This window comes from Aspergillus fischeri, genomic scaffold, assembly GCF_000149645.3.
Source record: "Aspergillus fischeri NRRL 181 1099437636249 genomic scaffold, whole genome shotgun sequence".
In the NCBI taxonomy this organism is placed as follows: Eukaryota; Fungi; Ascomycota; class Eurotiomycetes; order Eurotiales; family Aspergillaceae; genus Aspergillus; species Aspergillus fischeri.
Window position 1 is genome coordinate 4,322,207 of NW_001509770.1, and position 17,562 is coordinate 4,339,768.

Here is a 17,562-nt window from a genome sequence, read left to right on the forward strand (position 1 = left end):
TGCACGGTCTAATCAACTCAAGGGATATTATACACCATATTGACACTCTGCCCTTGGTTTTTGTATATACAGAGACCGAGCACGATCAGCCACCTATAGCAAATCTTTGGGAGTACATCCATTCTTTTGACGCAAGAACTGGGAAGCAGAAGCAGGGAAATAAGGAGGACTCTCCGTCAGCTACGAGTACCAAAAGATGCATCAGTGATAATGGAGCTAGCAATAACAGAGCTAGCGATGAAGAATCCGAGATTTAAACCAAAGCTTACCAACAAGAAAAAGAGAGCAGCTTAGATGCATTGTTAGCTATATCAGGAGAGTTAAACAACCCAGACAACCATAAAGAACTGTAAGGCATCTCTTCATGATAGATCTTTTTCTTTACTGATTCAATATCAGCAGCAATCCATCCTGTATTATGTCGAGATTACTCAGCGAAACAATGTTTGATGCCCCCCAGAAAGAATATGAGACAGTTTCCATGAAAATGATTACTAGTTGTTGAGATCCATATGACAGTGAGGGAGGTACTAACTGCTTAGTGTGCAATCAGTGTGAGACTAGCTGTGAGAATTGCCTAAAAAAGAAGGATTTTGAAGTTATCGAAGAAAAACCTGGCGATTCAATCAGTTGGCGTGATACTCTGCTGGGAAGTTAGACTGCCTTTCGAGCTGGTCTAGCCAAAAAAAGATCCAAAGTTATGGTACTTTATGCTCATCGACCTCCGACCAGACCATCTCTAGTCAGCATTACTAAGCAAATGCAAATAGTTACTGCATGGGGAGATTGCACTTCTACTTGAGCAGCTTATAAATGCAAAAGATCGTGCAGATGCAAGGGTATTGTAATGACCTGCGCTCCGCACGGCTCTCAGCTCCGATATAACCTTCCACAATAGGTAGTCTGCACATAGTTTGCTAGGTTAGGAAGCAAGGACACAGGGAATGGCTCAGGGTTAGCGCTGAAGGGGCTGCATCATATTCCACAATAACACCTTTAACTCTCCGACTTTCTCCACCTTTATCCTTCTAGGGACTTATTACCTTCATCTTTCTATCCGCTCTGCCAACCGTCGCACAACTAGCTGAGATCAAGCGAGTTCTGCGTGAATCTTACGGTGACCTGGCATATTGTCTCGAAGAGGAATTGGATACCCTTCCGCCCTGCAGGGGAGAATTGGAGCAGCTAAACAATATTGATATGGAACTTGTTGTACGAAATGAATGCAGAGGAACTGGAAGCGAAAAGAGAGAACATCATTGACAACTTACAGAAGGTGTCTATCGTCCCAAGCAATGGGCCGTTTACATAACCAATCTTGATGGTGAGAAAAAAAGGTGGTCTCCTTGTGGGTGGATATTCCCAAGCTCAACCTCATCACAAGAGCAGGCCTATTATCCGTCGGCTTTAAATGAGTAAATTGTGGATAACATATCTTGTGCCAAGGTTGATACAAAGGTGGATATCTGGCCGGATTTCACTGTATACAATCAGAGCAACAAACGTTGTTGCCATCTAGAGCTCGGAATAGTCAGGCAACAGAAAAGGAAAGCCATGCGCCAAGTATACGCAAGGGCAGGCATAACTGAAGCGGATTGTGAGATACATCTTTATGTATCAAGAGGTCTTTCGTCTTTAGCACGTAGATTTTCTGCTTGAAGCATTTGTACAATGATGTCATGTCCTTCATATGAGGCAGCCTGCAATGCATTGCCATACTGTCCACCTTGGGCGTTGACATCGGCTCCATGTTGCAGTAGAATCTGTACAATATCATCATATCCTTCAGATGAGGCAGCGTACAGTGTATTGCCACACTGTCCATCCTGGGCCTTGACATCAGCTCCGTGTTGCAATAGCATTTGTACAATCTCAACATGTCCTTCAGATGAGGCAGCCTGCAATGCACTGCCATACTGTCCACCCTGGGCGTTGACATCGGCTCCGTGTTGCAGTAGAATCTGTACAATATCATCATGTCCTTCAGATGAGGCAGCGTACAGTGTATTGCCACACTGTCCATCCTGGGCGTTGGCATCAGCTCCGTGTTGCAATAGCATGTGTACAATCTCGCCATGGCCTTTGGACGAGGCAGCCTGCAGTACATTGCCGTACTCTCCACCCTGGGCGTTGGCATCAGCTCTGTGTTGCAATAGCATGTGTACAATCTCGTCATGTCCTTTGAATGAGGCAGCGTACAGTGCACTGCCATAGTATCCACCCCGGGCGTTGGCATCAGCTCCGTGTTGCAGTAGCATGTGTACAATCATGTCATGGCCTTTAGACGAGGCAGCATACAGTGCATTGTCATACTCGCCACCCTGGGCGTTGGCATCAGCTCCGTGTTGCAATAGAAGCTCAATAACCCCTGTGTGTCCATTCAGTGAGGCCCATATCAACGCATTTGATCCTGTATTATCTGCTTTGTTTGTATTATTTTCATTGCCAGAGAGCAACTTCTGGACCATTCGGGTATGCCCATTGAAAGCTGCCAGATGGATTGCATCCATCTTGGGCATCCGTCCAAAGCCTATCGCAGCCCGCCAAAATATTGGGAACCAAAGTATCCATCCTGTTCTGCCTCTATTGTATAATTGATCTAACAAATCATCAAATTCTTGTTGCTGTGCCAAGGATATGTTTCGTATATGATCTGGCCAATGTACTGCTGAGTAATCCAGAAGACTTCGGTGATGTATTTCTGTTTGTCCTTCGTTTTCTGCCAAGTCCTCCATCAACAGGTATCGAACACAGACCCGAGCAATTAGACGCTCAGCGTCTGTCTGGTTGAAGGCATACATAGAATTGGGATTTCTGATAAAATCCCTCCCGATAAGGAACTCTCTGGCAGTCTGGTGGATAAGGTATATTTTTGAATTGTTGATAAACACAAACAGACCACATAGTTGTCGTATCTTCCTGGCTAATTGTACTGGATCAATTCCAGCTTTTGCTGCACTCCGCGACTCTGGGTACAAAGCTATACCTAACGCCGTAGCCATTTCTTGTGTTGTCAAGGGACGCCTTGCACCGACAATAATCTGAAGAATCTTTTTTACTGTATTGACTTGGTTGGACGGAACTCTAGCAAGGATCTTTCCGTATGCCGCATCCACGGAGGGAGGTATCAATCGAATTGATTCCTCGGCTGGCCAAAGACTGTCTTTAAATGTGGTGCGGAGGTCATCAATGGCTAGATATAACCAAAGATACGTGCGGTGTTCCATCTGAAGAAGTTGGTGCTCAAGCCGCTGCTGTACATCGGATGATAGTAATGCCGTTTCAGCCAGCTCCTTCACTCTGATCCTTACGACCAGATTAACCTCTTCGCGGATTTGATAGTTTTCTTCCTCCCCTTTGAGATGTATATATGGGAAGAAATCCGTGACAGGTTTGAATCTGTCCTCGACCTCATCATAGGGGCGACTGGTTATCAGAAACTTCAACCAGTTTTCAAAGTTCGATGAATCAATGCGACTGTAGAAGTCTTTGAGTCTCCAGATGAGTTGCTTTTGATCATCTGGATGACATTCATCAAGCGCATCAAGCACACATATAGTGACGGCTGATGTGGGATCTGATGTCGCTGCTATAAAGATACGCCAAAGTTCACCAGCCTCTTGCTGGAGTTTGCTCCCATTCCTCTTCCAGGATGGCACCGCATACTGCAGGAGATTTGGCTGTTGGCTAAAGAGCTGGTGAAGTATGGCACATAATGCTGTAGCAAGATTGTTCTGCTCATCATTGTCCTTGAAGAAAAAGTAGCAGAGCGACACTGTTGGACTCAATGCTTTGAAGTCATCGTCAATAAGTGATTTGGCCAGAACAGATTTTCCACAGCCAGGGTCGGCTGATATCCATAGAAGATCATTGCAGCAACTCTTCCACCAACGACGATATTGTGGATTCTGTAAAACCCATCGACATGTCCCTGGGACACGACCTGGATTGATGTCTTTATGCTGCTCGTAGTTACATATCTTGAATTCTTGATGACACTTTCGTTGTTGATCGGTCAAGACTCTAGCTGTTTGTTCACGATAGTGCCGTTCCTGTTGGTTGTACGCTATATCCAGTCATTGATTTGTGCCTTTGACTTCTTGAGTTAAATTTTCTATGGAGCCTATACAGTGATAAGTAAACCACATGCTCTTCTTAATATTAGGCTAATCTGCGTATTACTTACCGCATACATCTACTGCAAGATTCTCTTGCAAGACTTGACCCTGGGGGACATATTCCAGCAACTCTTTCGCATATGCTGCCGCTGCCATGGCAGCGTAACCTTGCCACTGCTTGTTCTTGTGTGAATCAGAGTAATCGCAGATGCCACGGATAACAATGCAAGGGAAGTCTAACATCAAGCCTGCTGCCTCCATCTCAAAACACAGTGCCCCAAGTTGCAAACAAAGCTGTTCTCTTGTGCAACCGTTTTTGATAACTGAATTCCCCGAAGCAATAATACCATAGTGTAGCAGCGGATCCTGACCGTCCCGTTCATGTCTAGTCTCTTCCCATTCTCTTGGACATCTATCACAGTTCTTCCCAGTAGCAGGATGTTCATGCTCCGTTTTGAACAATCGATCACTTTGCGAGCTGGGTCGGCCAAAGTTTGCCTGCGTCCGTCCGGTCCTACTGATCGCTCTTTGAAGATATTCTGGGTAGCGGGGATCATCAGTTAGCTCAGCAGCCCTCATATTGTTAACTGCTGTTAACAGTGGTCTGGGAGGACTGTTCAAAAAGCCAGTTCGGCAAAATACACCGTCCGCAGTGACCTTGCCCATATCATATTGAACCACGCCTCCACAACTGCCGGTCGGGCAGCTAATCACTATATCACCAAGCCGTATATCATGATCTGTCGATGGGATGCCTCCTCCAACACCGACCATCAGACCGATCCGTAACGATTTTGAGAACGTACGGACCATGTTGTTTGCGACTGTTGTAGCTGCGCAGGCTCCATATTGTCCACCGGGCAGGCAGGCGATCACGACATGGTGTTTCCCAATTCGACCCAATCTATATGAGTTTGTATCTGTAGCATCTTGCTCTTCAAATAGTCCAAAGTCTTCATCAAGCATGTCTTTGGCTGCGGCCGCCTCAATAGGTAGGGCACAGATCCAGCCGATCTTAAATTCCTCTCGTGCAGGACAAGGCATGGTTGTTATGTGGTACGACCAAGACGAATTTCTGCTCTGATCTGGCGTTGACGACCAAAGACAAATGTTCATAGAAAAATTGAAGGGCAGGCTGTTAAATCTGACGTTGCTGAAGAGGACTGGAGAGCATAATATTAACCACTAAAGCTCAGCCTTGTGCTGCGAACGAGGCATACACTGGGCAGTAAAAGACGAAATATTATTGGCCGCACTGAGACTGCCTTGCTTCCTTGTCAGCTGCTAAATAGAATCCATTTTAGCATTTTATATTTGCCCAATGGGATCTGTATGTGCCCGATTCCTCCTTTGATTTCGCAAAGAACCGGGATACGGTATGCCGATCTTAGATAAAGTGGAAATTTCAGATGCCCTAGACTAAGCTGGCAATCCGAGCTTGTATCTTCGTGGCGATCATGTCACACGGAAGGCCTTGAAAGCTCAATCACCGGACCTTGCCACGTGGCTTACTGTCGCAGAGCAGTTTCATCCCAGTGCACATCTTATTCGCTGTTGAGAGCGGTTACAGTGCAGCGAATCAATTCAAAATCAAAGCACTGACAGGGGTTGACAGGTCTTCAGATACGATGATAGGTATCCACGCAGCTCATTCGCGAGAAACATAAGGTAGCATTGGATGCTAATACTAAGCTTCGGAACGAAGAAGAAGAAAACCAGGAAGCGAAGTCATTATGAAAAGTGATTGCCTTCTAACCCCCCCATTTGCGGACTCAAAAAGTTGCATTTCAGAAAGTCTTGAGCTTGTCTTTGGAGCTCTTCAGATTAGGTGAGCCGGAGAAGCGCTTTTTGTCCCCATGCCTTTCTGCAGGCAATCCGAGCACGCATGCCGGCACTTCTCTGGAGCATTTTGCATTGTCGAATCTGCAGCAGTGACCAAGCCAGGCGTTCCTGAGGAGCCCAGGTATGCTTCGACCTGCGTTTGCAATAAGCTGACCAGAGAGCTCCATTGCCTGATGGTTCTTTCTGCTAGCGACAAAAGTACATTTAGCGCTGACCTCATGAATGTCACTTATGCGTTAACAGGCATCTCGTCTACATTAGTCAACAACCACTGATCTACCGTTGAGGGTCTGAAGTTAACCAATGGATCCCCTCAACACCTTGCAAAGACGTACGACTTGGATTGAGCGGAGAACGGAGTGTTGTCAGAAAAGACTGTCAGATGCTAGCAAACGCTGGAACAACTAAGACCAAATTTTTGGTCTCCCAGACAGGCTATGAATGTCGATGACTGGGCAGAACTCTACATGCGTGGCTACAATCCAGGGCGTTCATAGTAGATGGATTCATCCAAGATATACTTTAGATATAGCAACCTGACGTTTCAAACCAACAATGGCACTTAGACTAATTTTCTTCTTTTCCCTTCCTCAACCGGCTGCTCCTCCGGGACAGTCTTTGACTCTTCAGGCTCCAAACTCCAATGCCTTTTCCTTATCACGCAATTAGAGCAAGGTTCCTCGATGGAGTGCACATCAAAAAGGTGACACCAAAAGTCTAGGATGCTGCCATACTCCTTCCCAGAGCAACAGGGATGAGGGCAAGTAACTAGGTTTCCCGACAGCAGCTGGGAGAGATGCCCATCAATATAATTCAAGAGCATGGCCTTGTTCAGCCATTGCTTGAAATGCTCATCTGGTCTCTTGTTGCCGTCCCCTAGACAGAAGGGGCAGAAACCAGGAGCTACAAGGGTGTAGCAGAACATCAGCAGCCCACACCGGGGTTTTAGATTAGCTAAATAAAGACCACAGTGCTAATTCCAGTCTTCTTCGCTGTATGACAGCTGCGCACATAAGTAGCAGAACTGCATGAAGTTTCTTTGGACACAGTAGTGAGCTCTCTTGCTATTCTTATAGCACTGTTAGTAAGGAGCCGCATTTAATGCCTTCCTCTGGCATTATAGAATATACTTTGCACGATCTTGCAGTTGCCGGGCAACACTAGTAACTTGTCAGTCCCTATAGCCTTTAAAGTAAAGTGGGGTGCAAACCTTTCTATAGGTTTTTGGCAGACCGGACATTGCCCATCAACAGGGGTTAACCCAGGATAGTACACAACTCTCTCAGTTGATGTACAGAGACTAACCATGTCCTGAAGGCATTATCTTCCCACCTCACTATCAATAGGTACCTCTTTGAACAGGTTTTCGCGCAGGCGAGTTCTAGTCGGGATATATTTGGCGTAGATCTTGAATAGGTTTGTCGTATCATGTTCAGTGAATCCCTTTCCAGAGATGTATCCTTTGTAGCATTCTTTCCACCACTGTGAAATATACTTAGATTACTTTGCCTGAAGCTTTTTTGCTTTCTATGTGTACAGCCTAGATCATTCTTCCGCCAGTGATTTATGAATGCTGGGCTGACCTGCAATCCTTCGCGAAAGGTCGGCGATCCTTGCATTTAGGCCGACGATTTCCTCGTCGTGTTCGAACTCGAATAGTGTCGCGGCGTCGAGGCGAAGAGGGACATTCAGATCATGACGATGCGCCATGCTCTATTCCATGTCTCAACACTCATAATCTGGTTCCATACCATACATCAAAGCCTGCATATCCAATGCCTTGAGCTGAGCCTGATATTTGAGGAATGTGTTGTGGTCTTGATGGTCAAGCACTTGGCTACGTGTAGCTTCTGAGGCTTTAGCTATATAATTAATCAGCACTGGACAGACATCTATGCAAAGGTGGGGGAAATCAGAAAGCAAAGGGGAGGTAAAAAAATGTAGTGGGCGGCGTCAGCTTACAATCTACCCTGTTTGCGAGCTCTGCTCTGATTCCGTGGACGCGTAATTGGTCCTCGAATCCATCTCTTTGCGCTAGACTTGTGAAACTATGTCTCAACCAGGAGAATGTCAGTCCTTTGTCTGCTTTTGGTCCGTTTGGAGTGATCATTCAGAAAAAGGGGAGCTCTCTAGCAGTCTTAGTCCACTGCAGAGTCCATGATTCTCTGCCCTCCGGAGGTCTTTAGGCCAGTAACTCCTTGACAGAGGATATGCCCTTAAACACACGATCTGCAATGCTGTGGATGATGACCTAAAAAACAAAATTTATTATAAGAATTGGTTGTTCCCTGAACCAAGTTTTTGGCCTAGTAGCACAGTAAGCCCCTAATTAAATGACAGTAGTCTTGAGAGCAGGGTTGCATAGGGAATAAAAGAAGGGAAACAGCCTACAAAATTACATCATCCCGGTAGCGCCATCCTTTAAGGAATTAAGGATTAATTGTCACCCATCTCTTCACTATCCCAGCCTGATTGCTCCATTTTATATGGAATAAGAGATGCTTTGTATAAGAGTCAGAGAACCAAACCTTAGAGCAGACATTGCAAGCACTAACCTTGTAGTAGAGGCACTTATTTATATTTTAATAAGAACTTGATTCTATAATTACGCTAGCTCTGGACCCTGAACCTGCAAAGAGAGCAAGCACACTTCCAGTTTGGACTTATGCCCGTTCATGCACATAATCATGTGTATCATCCCCAAATAAATTGCGAAGCAGGTATTCAATATCCTTGGCTGTAACTAGGAAGTGTGTCCTTGGTTCTGTTGGAAGGGCATACTTACTTATTAGATCATTTTATATGAACTAAGCAGAACTATATTAGCATTAATTATGACAACAGATGTGCTTAGATCACATATATTAAGGATATCTTTCTTTACTTCCATAGGGAGACTCCTGGACGTCTCACACTCCCATCTTGAGGTGAAGCTGGTAAAAAAACAGCATGCTGTCTTCTGCGAGGGTACATGCTTTTTTAGGTAGTGATGTAAAACTCCACAAAAAGCTTTAGAATTTACGGAGAGGGATCTAATTCATCCTTAGAGAAGTTTTTTGTTCCAGTCTCCTTGCGAGAAAGTCTCCATCTAAAGAAAAAGTGTTAAGAGTTGCCTTGCTAGCTTAACTAGGATGGATACTTATAAAGCCTATTGGAGTGCTACTTAATCATATTTTTCACAAGTTGCCGGTGCTAGCCTTGGGAAACTTATAATATTCTCTTTCTTCTCTTACTCATTTTGGTATTCAAGAGTAAAGCTACATGACTCTGCCAGCCTCAGGTGCTCCTCTAGTAGTTTTTATAACTTAGCATCCTTGGAAGCCATGGTCATATGATGTCACATGCAATCAAAGGGGTGGAAGCTGAGAGGATTAATACTTTATATAGATTCAGTGACAATCAGTGCATCTCTTCAAACTGCAGGGGAAGAGCCTATTAAAAGCAGCTTAATTATTATTTTCTTCTGCGGTCAACTGCTGAGTTCGCCTTCATCACCCCCCTGGAGCCCTTGTTACCACCAGTGAGCCATCATCACCAGGGGTGATGGGTCCTCACCCATATCACCAGCACTTATACTAAAAGCATCACGCCGCTGCTTTAGAGGCAAAAGGGCTTTCTGGGGATTGACCACGTTCTACATGTGGCTTAAGTACAGCTGAGCGGACGGGAAGCCCTGTTTTCCACACCCTATGGTCGTATGTGGTAGGATTCTTCTGCAAGAGGTTCATATATGAACTCACCCATCGCTGGAAGTCAGCTGCGAGTATCGGGAAGCACCGAAGACACCGCGCCTATCATTCCTAGGGTAGCCATGTACAATAGAACAATTTTTATAGGAGTTTCCGACTTGGACCTGACCTGCTCATTGGAAAACCTTATAGTGATTGATACCTTGTCAGCTTCACCACAGCACAAAGTCTTGCAATACTCTGCCTTTTGGATTCATGTCTTGAATCGACTTCTGAGACCTCGGGTCTCTCGAGTCACCAACAACATTTTACAGCAAATGCCTGGGTATTGGGAATTTTTAGTCTTCCTGCTCTCTCTCTCTCTCTCTCTCTCTCTCTCTCTTTCTCGATGATTTGGATATCCAGCGATATCTCACCCCGTGCCTAGACCATGAGCGGACGAACAACACCGTTACATAGCACTGATAAAGTGATGCAGAAGATCGAATGCAGTGGTAGCCAAAGATATTGTCGACAGTATTGTTCATCCCTTATCGCGCGTACCCCTCCGTACCCCTCATTTCTCTGGAAGTGTTTCGGAGTTGACCATTTGCTTCAGTGACAGGCACACGGAAGGAGCCATATTACCATTCCTTCTACCACCGCTGCATACTTTATCCCTGTAAGTCGTGAGAATCCGCTGTGGAGTCAATAAATTAACAGTCGGCAGCTACATCGGCCCTGCAGACGTTACCTACACCCAGCTCCTCATTCTGTTTTGATTTGCTGCGCGCAACAGTCGACACGACGATATGCGACGGCGAAGAGGGAACTACAACAGCATAACCTCATAAACGACATGCATACAGCACATTGCCATGATGGGACTATCCGTACTCCTGCCTCACCTACTGATTTTCGTAGGGAAAAGTCAGAAGAGCGGGGTCTCATTCTGACAGAATGAATACCCCTCAGGGTCCACCGCTCAAGTGGCCGCCAAGCGCCTCGATAGCAGCACACAAGTGGAGACAACCTCAGCTCCAATATGGCGGTGACTGCATGCTGCATTACAATTGTGGCTGGTGGTGAAATACTGTTGCCTAAGATTCTCGCAGCTCAGGCCAAAAGGGGATACGTCCGCACTGAGCCCGGGACGCTGTTCGCTGCTCAATGTCGCAGCTGCCAGAGTGGTGCCCACTAGAGTCGAAAATTGCGCGATATGGGAACAAATAGGGCAAGGCCAGGTGGTTAGCTGATCCGTCGTGCTATAAACTGTATGGGCAATGGCCCACATTTCAGGACGGTGATGGTATAAATGTGAAGCTGTTTCCCGCGGAGGAGTACAGATACTCATCTTCATTTCAGATCAATCAGTGCCATCCCCCCCAAGAGACATTCTTGACTATCTTTACATTCAAAATGAGCTTCCACCTCACCGCTGAAGACATCCGTGTCGAGGATGGCCACATTCTCGTTGCTCGACTCCGCAACGCCGATGGTGAAATGCGAGACGCCTCGATTGACCTAGACAAGTACCTCGGAAACAACAATGGTACTTCCACCTTCTATGAATGATCCAGATGCAGAATGCCAGATGACTTATTGATGCAGGTCGCTTTCAATGGGACGGTGTCAACTTCTCTCATTCTGCCGAGGAAGTTCACTTCGCTATCGAAGGAGGCGGCGAGGTTCCCGTCCTCCGGGCTCAGTTGGCAAATCAGGACGGCGGGTTCGAAAGTGCTGACGTGAATCTGTCTGAGCGTATTGAAAATATCAATGGCGAATTCGTATTCCAGTGATTGAGAAGTGAGTTCATGCATGGTTCCGCAGACCGGTTCCGCAGATCTAACATGGTTTGAAATAGTCACGGCGGAGTCTGCGTACATTGTTAATAAGATGACGAGTCCAAGACACTGTATATGAGTTTATGAATCGTTTATCCAGGTGACGCTGTAGGGTACTTCTACCACCACCTCAGAGATAGCTTCGTAAGGGGCGGGCGTGGTTCCTCATTGGAGAATATCCATATTCCAGTAAGAGCACATGGTATTGGGGAACAGTCATTTTTAGAGAGAAGAAATTCAGAAACATGAAGCACCAGGGTATGCCACTAATGCGCCCATACCGTTGACCATGATAATAACCATCTTTAATCCTGTAGCCCAACACCTTACCAAGAACGCCACCTTAGGGCGCTCCAACTCGTAGAATAACGTGATGAAGGAGCAACCGTCAAACCAATCAAGCACCTGTATCAGAACTTGCGTGAAAAAGAGACCATCCAGCACCAGAACAAAGGGGAAATAACGTAGAGACGAAAGGCAAAGAACCCGAAGACGTTGATATTACCATGCATGCCCTGCCGCAGTAGCGTCGAAGTCATTACCATTCCAGTCTTCGTCACCACTAAGCTCGTCATCAAGAAAATCTTGTTCATTGAATTGCAGTTCAGTCGGGCGCAAATTGTCAATTCTGACCATGACAATATCGCACATGCCTTGGATAAAAAGGTCTCCATCGCCAGCATTCGATGCTCGATCTGGTGCGCTCGATTCCATTTTATCTTCAGTTTCTGAATGCTTGCGTTTCGCAAGGCGTGCGCTTTTGCGCTTGGACGGCGTCGACAGGCCGCTATGATGTGCTTCAGACTGAGTGGCAGCATCATTTGGTTCAAGCTGAGAGGTTCCCTTACGGAGGCTGCGAAGATCAGGGTTCGGAGGAGGACTTCTTCGCAAGAACACCCTCTCCATCCTTCCAATCCATTTCTCTCTGAAAGATGCGCGGTCACGCCATCCGATCTTCAAGATGGCGCTGATAATTAAACGGCGTAAGTTTCGAAGTTCCCTTGCGGAATCGATAAGAGACGTAAAGAATACCTCAGCTGTCATGTCATCCCATTTTCGCAATTGTATCAGCTCGATCTCTTGCAATGTGGCTGGCCAGGTTGGCACCTCAGAGGGGCCAAGCAACTCGCGGAAATGTGGCTCCACATCGTGATAACTGGACCAGTCATGCATAGATATGTCCATCTTGAACCTTTCAAGAACCTGGCAATACTCCGCTAGTCCGACAACAAATGACATACTTAAATGCCTGTTGTGACTAAGGTTGAGTTCTCGAAGATGCTGTCCATGAGCAGCGAGAAATGCACTGAGATTTGAGGTGGTTACTTCATCGCAGTTGTTGATGGTGAGGGACGTAAGTGCCGAGGGCATATTGAGGAGAAGATGCTCGTTGACAATCGAGCACTCGGAAAATTCCAGCCGACGCAGATATGGAAGCTCCTTAATCGCAGTAGCGAGGATCACTTCCCGCTCGTTGGATGGTTCTGCACTTCCATCGTGATCAATATCTTCTGAAGCGACATGCAACAGTCGTAACTCGCGCAAGCCCCGGAACGCCTGGTCATAATGTTTGCCGAGAAGGAAGGGAATGAGTTGCTTCGCTTCCATAAACCGGCTGTTCCAATCCCAGCTGCGCAGGTGTATCAAGCTCGCATTGATCGATTCGAATAGACTCTCGGGATAGACCCATTTAGATCGTTGTATCTGCCATGGAGCGAGACCCACAATGAAGTCATCTTTGTGATACAGCCGCACTTTCTTTACTTGAGGTGTCTTTTCGAGAAGCCTAGGGAGTTCAAAATAACCGAGCGTTGGTCCGCTTTTGTGGAGCAACAGGGTCTCCACGTCGACGTGCAACTCTTGGATCTTATTTCTATAGTTGGTTGAAAGTGTCTCCTGCGGCTGACATAGCAGGTTGAGCAAAGCATGGCATTTGATAGGTATCAGAGGCGGAGAATGGTAGAGGGCTGACAATGCTGGCTCATGAAAAGCGCGGCACAACAGCGCAACACTCACAAGCCATTGCGTCGAACTGTTTCTAGTTGTCGTCTTCTCATCCATCAGCGGAAACGATGCACGGAAGAAGATGTCAAACAATATGTGGTACGGAAGGGTGTGCCAGGGTGGTATGACTCCAGAGCCGACCGGGAGCATGTCATCTGCCTGAACTTTTGGACGCTTGTTGAGAGGTCTACCCAATTCCAGGCGGTTCTTGGCAGGGGGCCTTTTGGACCTGCTAGTCTGGGACCTGGTTTTCACCGTGCGATTGCGTTTAGGCCGGGAAGATGTGCCATTGCCAGCAGATTGGGGAAACGGATAGGTGTATCGAGTTGGAGCTTCAACGGGCACGACCGCTGAAGGGTCCTCGTTAGAAGATCGCTCAAAGTCATCATCTGTAGATTCCTCGCGATAAGAAACGGGGGCTCTATTTGAACTGCGTGGACGCAGCGAAAGAGACATTCGTCTAGATCGTTCCTGATCAGAGTCTGTGTCTTCATCCAGTCGATCATCTGAACTGCTATCCTCAAGATATGATTGCACTCGGGTACGACTAGTGCGAATAGGACGGGACAAGCTAGATGTCCTCTGACGGGATGAGCGCATTGAGGAAGACATGATTGCGTAGAGTAGTATCCGCCCTAACTTCAGATAGAAGGTCGGGACGGCAGCAGATAATACATGGCCCACCTGCCCGTCAGTTCCTCAACACCGGAAGTTCAGATACCACTGAGGACGCAGGGGCTAGCATCATGCGTTAGTAGACTGGACATCAACAGTGGAAATAACTGAATGAGCGACGATTGAATGAGATGGACTAGGAATGGCCTCAAGAGGCTGAGAGGAAGAGAGGAAACGATGAGGTCAGTCGGTGTTGCCGTTCGATTATCGCCCTTGCAGAGGTTTTATCGATAAGAGAAAATCAGCACATTCTTAATGCCTGAGGCCATAATCGGTCAAATGTGGCCTAGTGGTGCATGTGACAGCAGCCAAAAGGCCCAGGCACCCACTCCCCCGCCCCGATGGCCACCATGCTAGTCCAAAACGGGTAACAAGCAGAATCCCGAAATAGAAACAGTCAGCGGCCTCTCTTTTAAGGCGCGAATCGTCCAGCCACTCCATCTCTCCTCTTCCCCCCCGTTCCAGGTCGGGATGATGGCGTTTACATGTCCAGACTTGAAATCCTCGTCTCATCGATATCAATGCTGAGTATATATCTGTAAATTGTTCACTCCTTGTTGACATATAAGGCAGCATATTTATGCGCTTGATCTGGGCTGGTCCCTGAGCTACAGAATTCGACATCATAGCATTTAGCGCTCAATTATTCGCATTTGAGCTTTGGCATTTTGGGTGGATCTACTACCAATGCAAATGACTCCGGACTGTCTATCCATACTCAGATCCCCTTCAAGCGTTCAGAATTCGGAACCAACAAGTCCTTGTTTCCGTTCGTCTCAATCTGTTGATTACTTGCAATGGAAAGCTCTTTCACCAGTGTGATACCACAGTCGGAACCGAATGACATTGGAGGAACACCGGTAGTTATCCAGCAGTATGCGAGATACTCGTCTACGTTGGAGCCAGGGTTACAGAGTGGCTCTTCGTTAGGGAGCGCCCGCAGTCGGTTAGGGGCGTCAAAGTCTCCTCCCCTACATCGCAAAGCGACTCCTCGCAGTCTGCAATCTTCCCCTACTGGGTTACGGCCAGTTGCGCCTGCGACGTCAGCTACGCGCTCAGGACCGTCGATGTCTCCTCCAGTTTATGATACCGTTCGCCAGCGACAGGCTAGGGACCCAATGGATCAGGCGGTCTCGCGGGGCTTGCCCTCTCGCGATATTAGAGATGAAACTATCGACGATGCTTACGTGGCGTTCATTCTTTATTGTAACCCAAACGTTCCAATGTCTGCAGACACCACCGAGCTTCGAAAGACTTTCCGATCTCCGCCTAGAAGCGATGGCAAAAGCTTCAGCATCTTCACCCTCTGGGAGCTTATTCGGAAGCTGGATAATAAGGAGCTGAAAACATGGATTCAGTTGGCAATCGAGCTAGGCGTAGAACCCCCTTCGGCGGAGAAGAAGCAAAGTACGCAAAAGGTTCAGCAATATGCGGTGCGACTCAAGGTTCGTTAATTTGCGCTCGGCCAAAGATGTCACGAAGATGCTAATACCTAATAGCGTTGGATGCGCGCAATGCATGTAGACGCTTTTTTCGAATACTGCCTTGGCCATCCTCATCCGTACTACACCCAGCTTCCGGCCTCTAACGCCGCGGTCAGTGACACTCGCGACGGCGTACCGCTAGAAGAAGACCTTGCCTTGCGTGCGCTTGTTCCTGAGTGGAAACCGAAACGTGGGCGCAAACGGGCCGACGAAAGGGAGCAAGCTAACGAGAAGTCGGCGAAACGACCTCAGCTGGATACTTCTGTGGGGGTATTGCAGGCGGGTTCATTCGCAGATCAGTCTGCAACATTTCCGCAGAGCGCCATCCCATTCAGTGCTTTCCCTGACAACGATCCATGGATGACCGCTGCATCGTCATTCCCAGCTGATGGATCTACTGACAACCAGCAAGGCCAAGAGCTTCGGTGGAGACCTCTAGAGCGAGACGCATCGCCTGCTGGATATCCACAGTCAGCGATAATTCCACGAGGGCATCATCCGTCAGAAGTTCTTCTGCCAACGGCAGAGCCACGCTCGGCGATCGATCCGTCCTCTGGTGAAAAGTCGCGATCTCGGAGGCGGCATGGTCCAGCGGTTTCTTCTGCCTGGCCTAACAGCAATGCATCGATCACAGGGAAGACTCGGGGTAGGCCTCCGCAGAGAGGCGTTGTCTCTGGTCCATTCTCCACGTTTCCGGTGAATCCTAGTCGGACTGATTCCAGGCAAAGTCAGGGTCCGGGGTCAAGATCTTCGCCTGCTATTGTGGTAGACCAGAATTCCACGACTCGCGCAGACTCCCAGTATCAACAGTCGCCCACTCCTTTCCCTCATGCGACTGCTAGACCAAACAAGCTTCAGTTACAAGTTCCACAACACTTAGGCGGACCTGTCCGCCTTGCCACACCACCGACGCTAATGGTCAATGGAATGAGTACTCCGTCTGCCTCCCTTAAGGTGGAACCTAGTCATCGGAACGGCTCTACCGCTCATTCAAGTGACTTTTTCGGCGGAAGTACTGCACAGAATGTCATGCCGCATACGAATACCAATTCTCTGTCTGATAACAACGCGACCTTGGACATTAGCCTTGAAGATGTTGCCCGTGTCCTCTCGGACGAGCTACTCCGCGCGAAGCTCACAGGCAGAGCAGTACCTCTGAGCGCTGAGGAGGCTCGTGCCTTGGCATTCTCCATCCTGAGGCGTTTGAGTGCTAACTACATACGACTTCCCTCGGGGCTGTCGGCTCTTGCGTCAGCTCTTTACCTCGGGCTTGGAGCGCATTTTGGCTTTACCAACCCCGTCCCGAGCTCCATGACGGTGAATGTTGAAAGAGTGCCCATAGCTGCTGGGGAAGGTCCATCGATGGCGGCCGATAGGACGTCGTCCAATTTTATCTATACGATTTCCCATGAATACAGACACGGTTCTCAGTTCTCCACAAAGGTCGTCTACAGTGATACCGGCATCTCGAATATAGATGTCGGTAAACCTGAGGGATCGTCACGAATGACGGAGGATATGGACAACAGCGTTATTGAACTTGACAGTATGACCGATGCGGAATACGAAATCGATGGTGCAGAAAGCACCGCGTCTGAAATGACATGGAAACAACGTTACATGAAATTGCGAGCACAGATGCAGAAACGGGAGCGGTCGCTGTCCCAATACAAACGCAAGATTCTCGAGTCTGTGATGGCAGACATATAAATACGCCGACGGGCTTGCCCTATTCTGAGTCGGCTTGCGCCAGCGCGATGTTAATTCGTCTGCATATGACATCTGAACACTTAATGATACCCTTGGTTTTCACCTTTTGATGCCACCTGGCCTTTGTTTCCAAGTCGATACTTTGACATGTTATGGGTGTCATCTACAGTAGTCGCGATCTTGTGACGCTGGGTTTTGAAGTTTGATTTGTGTTTTA

General features: G+C 47.6%; 4 protein-coding genes across 4 annotated transcripts, besides 4 other annotated features; 2 read left to right on the forward strand and 2 right to left on the reverse strand.

Moving 5' to 3' along the window:
- Positions 1-1,610: 1,610 nt before the first annotated feature.
- Positions 1,611-5,162, reverse strand: NFIA_022340 (Ankyrin repeat protein; the record flags this gene model as incomplete). Its single annotated transcript, XM_001265419.1, has 2 exons — positions 1,611-3,850; positions 4,187-5,162. The coding sequence occupies 2 exons, from the start codon at positions 5,160-5,162 to the stop codon at positions 1,611-1,613; spliced, it is 3,216 nt and encodes a 1,071-aa protein (XP_001265420.1).
- Positions 1,660-2,353: a microsatellite.
- Positions 1,679-2,355: a microsatellite.
- A 4,837-nt stretch (positions 5,163-9,999) lies between the features above and the next one.
- Positions 10,000-10,035: a microsatellite.
- Positions 10,000-10,036: a microsatellite.
- Positions 10,037-11,047: 1,011 nt separating this feature from the next.
- Positions 11,048-11,427, forward strand: NFIA_022350 (CVNH domain-containing protein; the record flags this gene model as incomplete). Its single annotated transcript, XM_001265420.1, has 2 exons — positions 11,048-11,180; positions 11,240-11,427. 2 exons carry the CDS (start codon positions 11,048-11,050, stop codon positions 11,425-11,427), a joined length of 321 nt encoding a protein of 106 aa, XP_001265421.1.
- A 546-nt stretch (positions 11,428-11,973) lies between these two features.
- Positions 11,974-14,088, reverse strand: NFIA_022360 (uncharacterized protein; the record flags this gene model as incomplete). Its single annotated transcript, XM_001265421.1, has 1 exon — positions 11,974-14,088. One exon carries the CDS (start codon positions 14,086-14,088, stop codon positions 11,974-11,976), a length of 2,115 nt encoding a protein of 704 aa, XP_001265422.1.
- Positions 14,089-14,948: 860 nt separating this feature from the next.
- Positions 14,949-17,345, forward strand: abp2 (putative ARS binding protein Abp2; the record flags this gene model as incomplete). The annotated part of the gene is made up of 2 exons (XM_001265422.1): positions 14,949-15,596; positions 15,651-17,345. The coding sequence occupies 2 exons, from the start codon at positions 14,949-14,951 to the stop codon at positions 17,343-17,345; spliced, it is 2,343 nt and encodes a 780-aa protein (XP_001265423.1).
- Between the last annotated feature and the right edge of the window lie 217 nt (positions 17,346-17,562).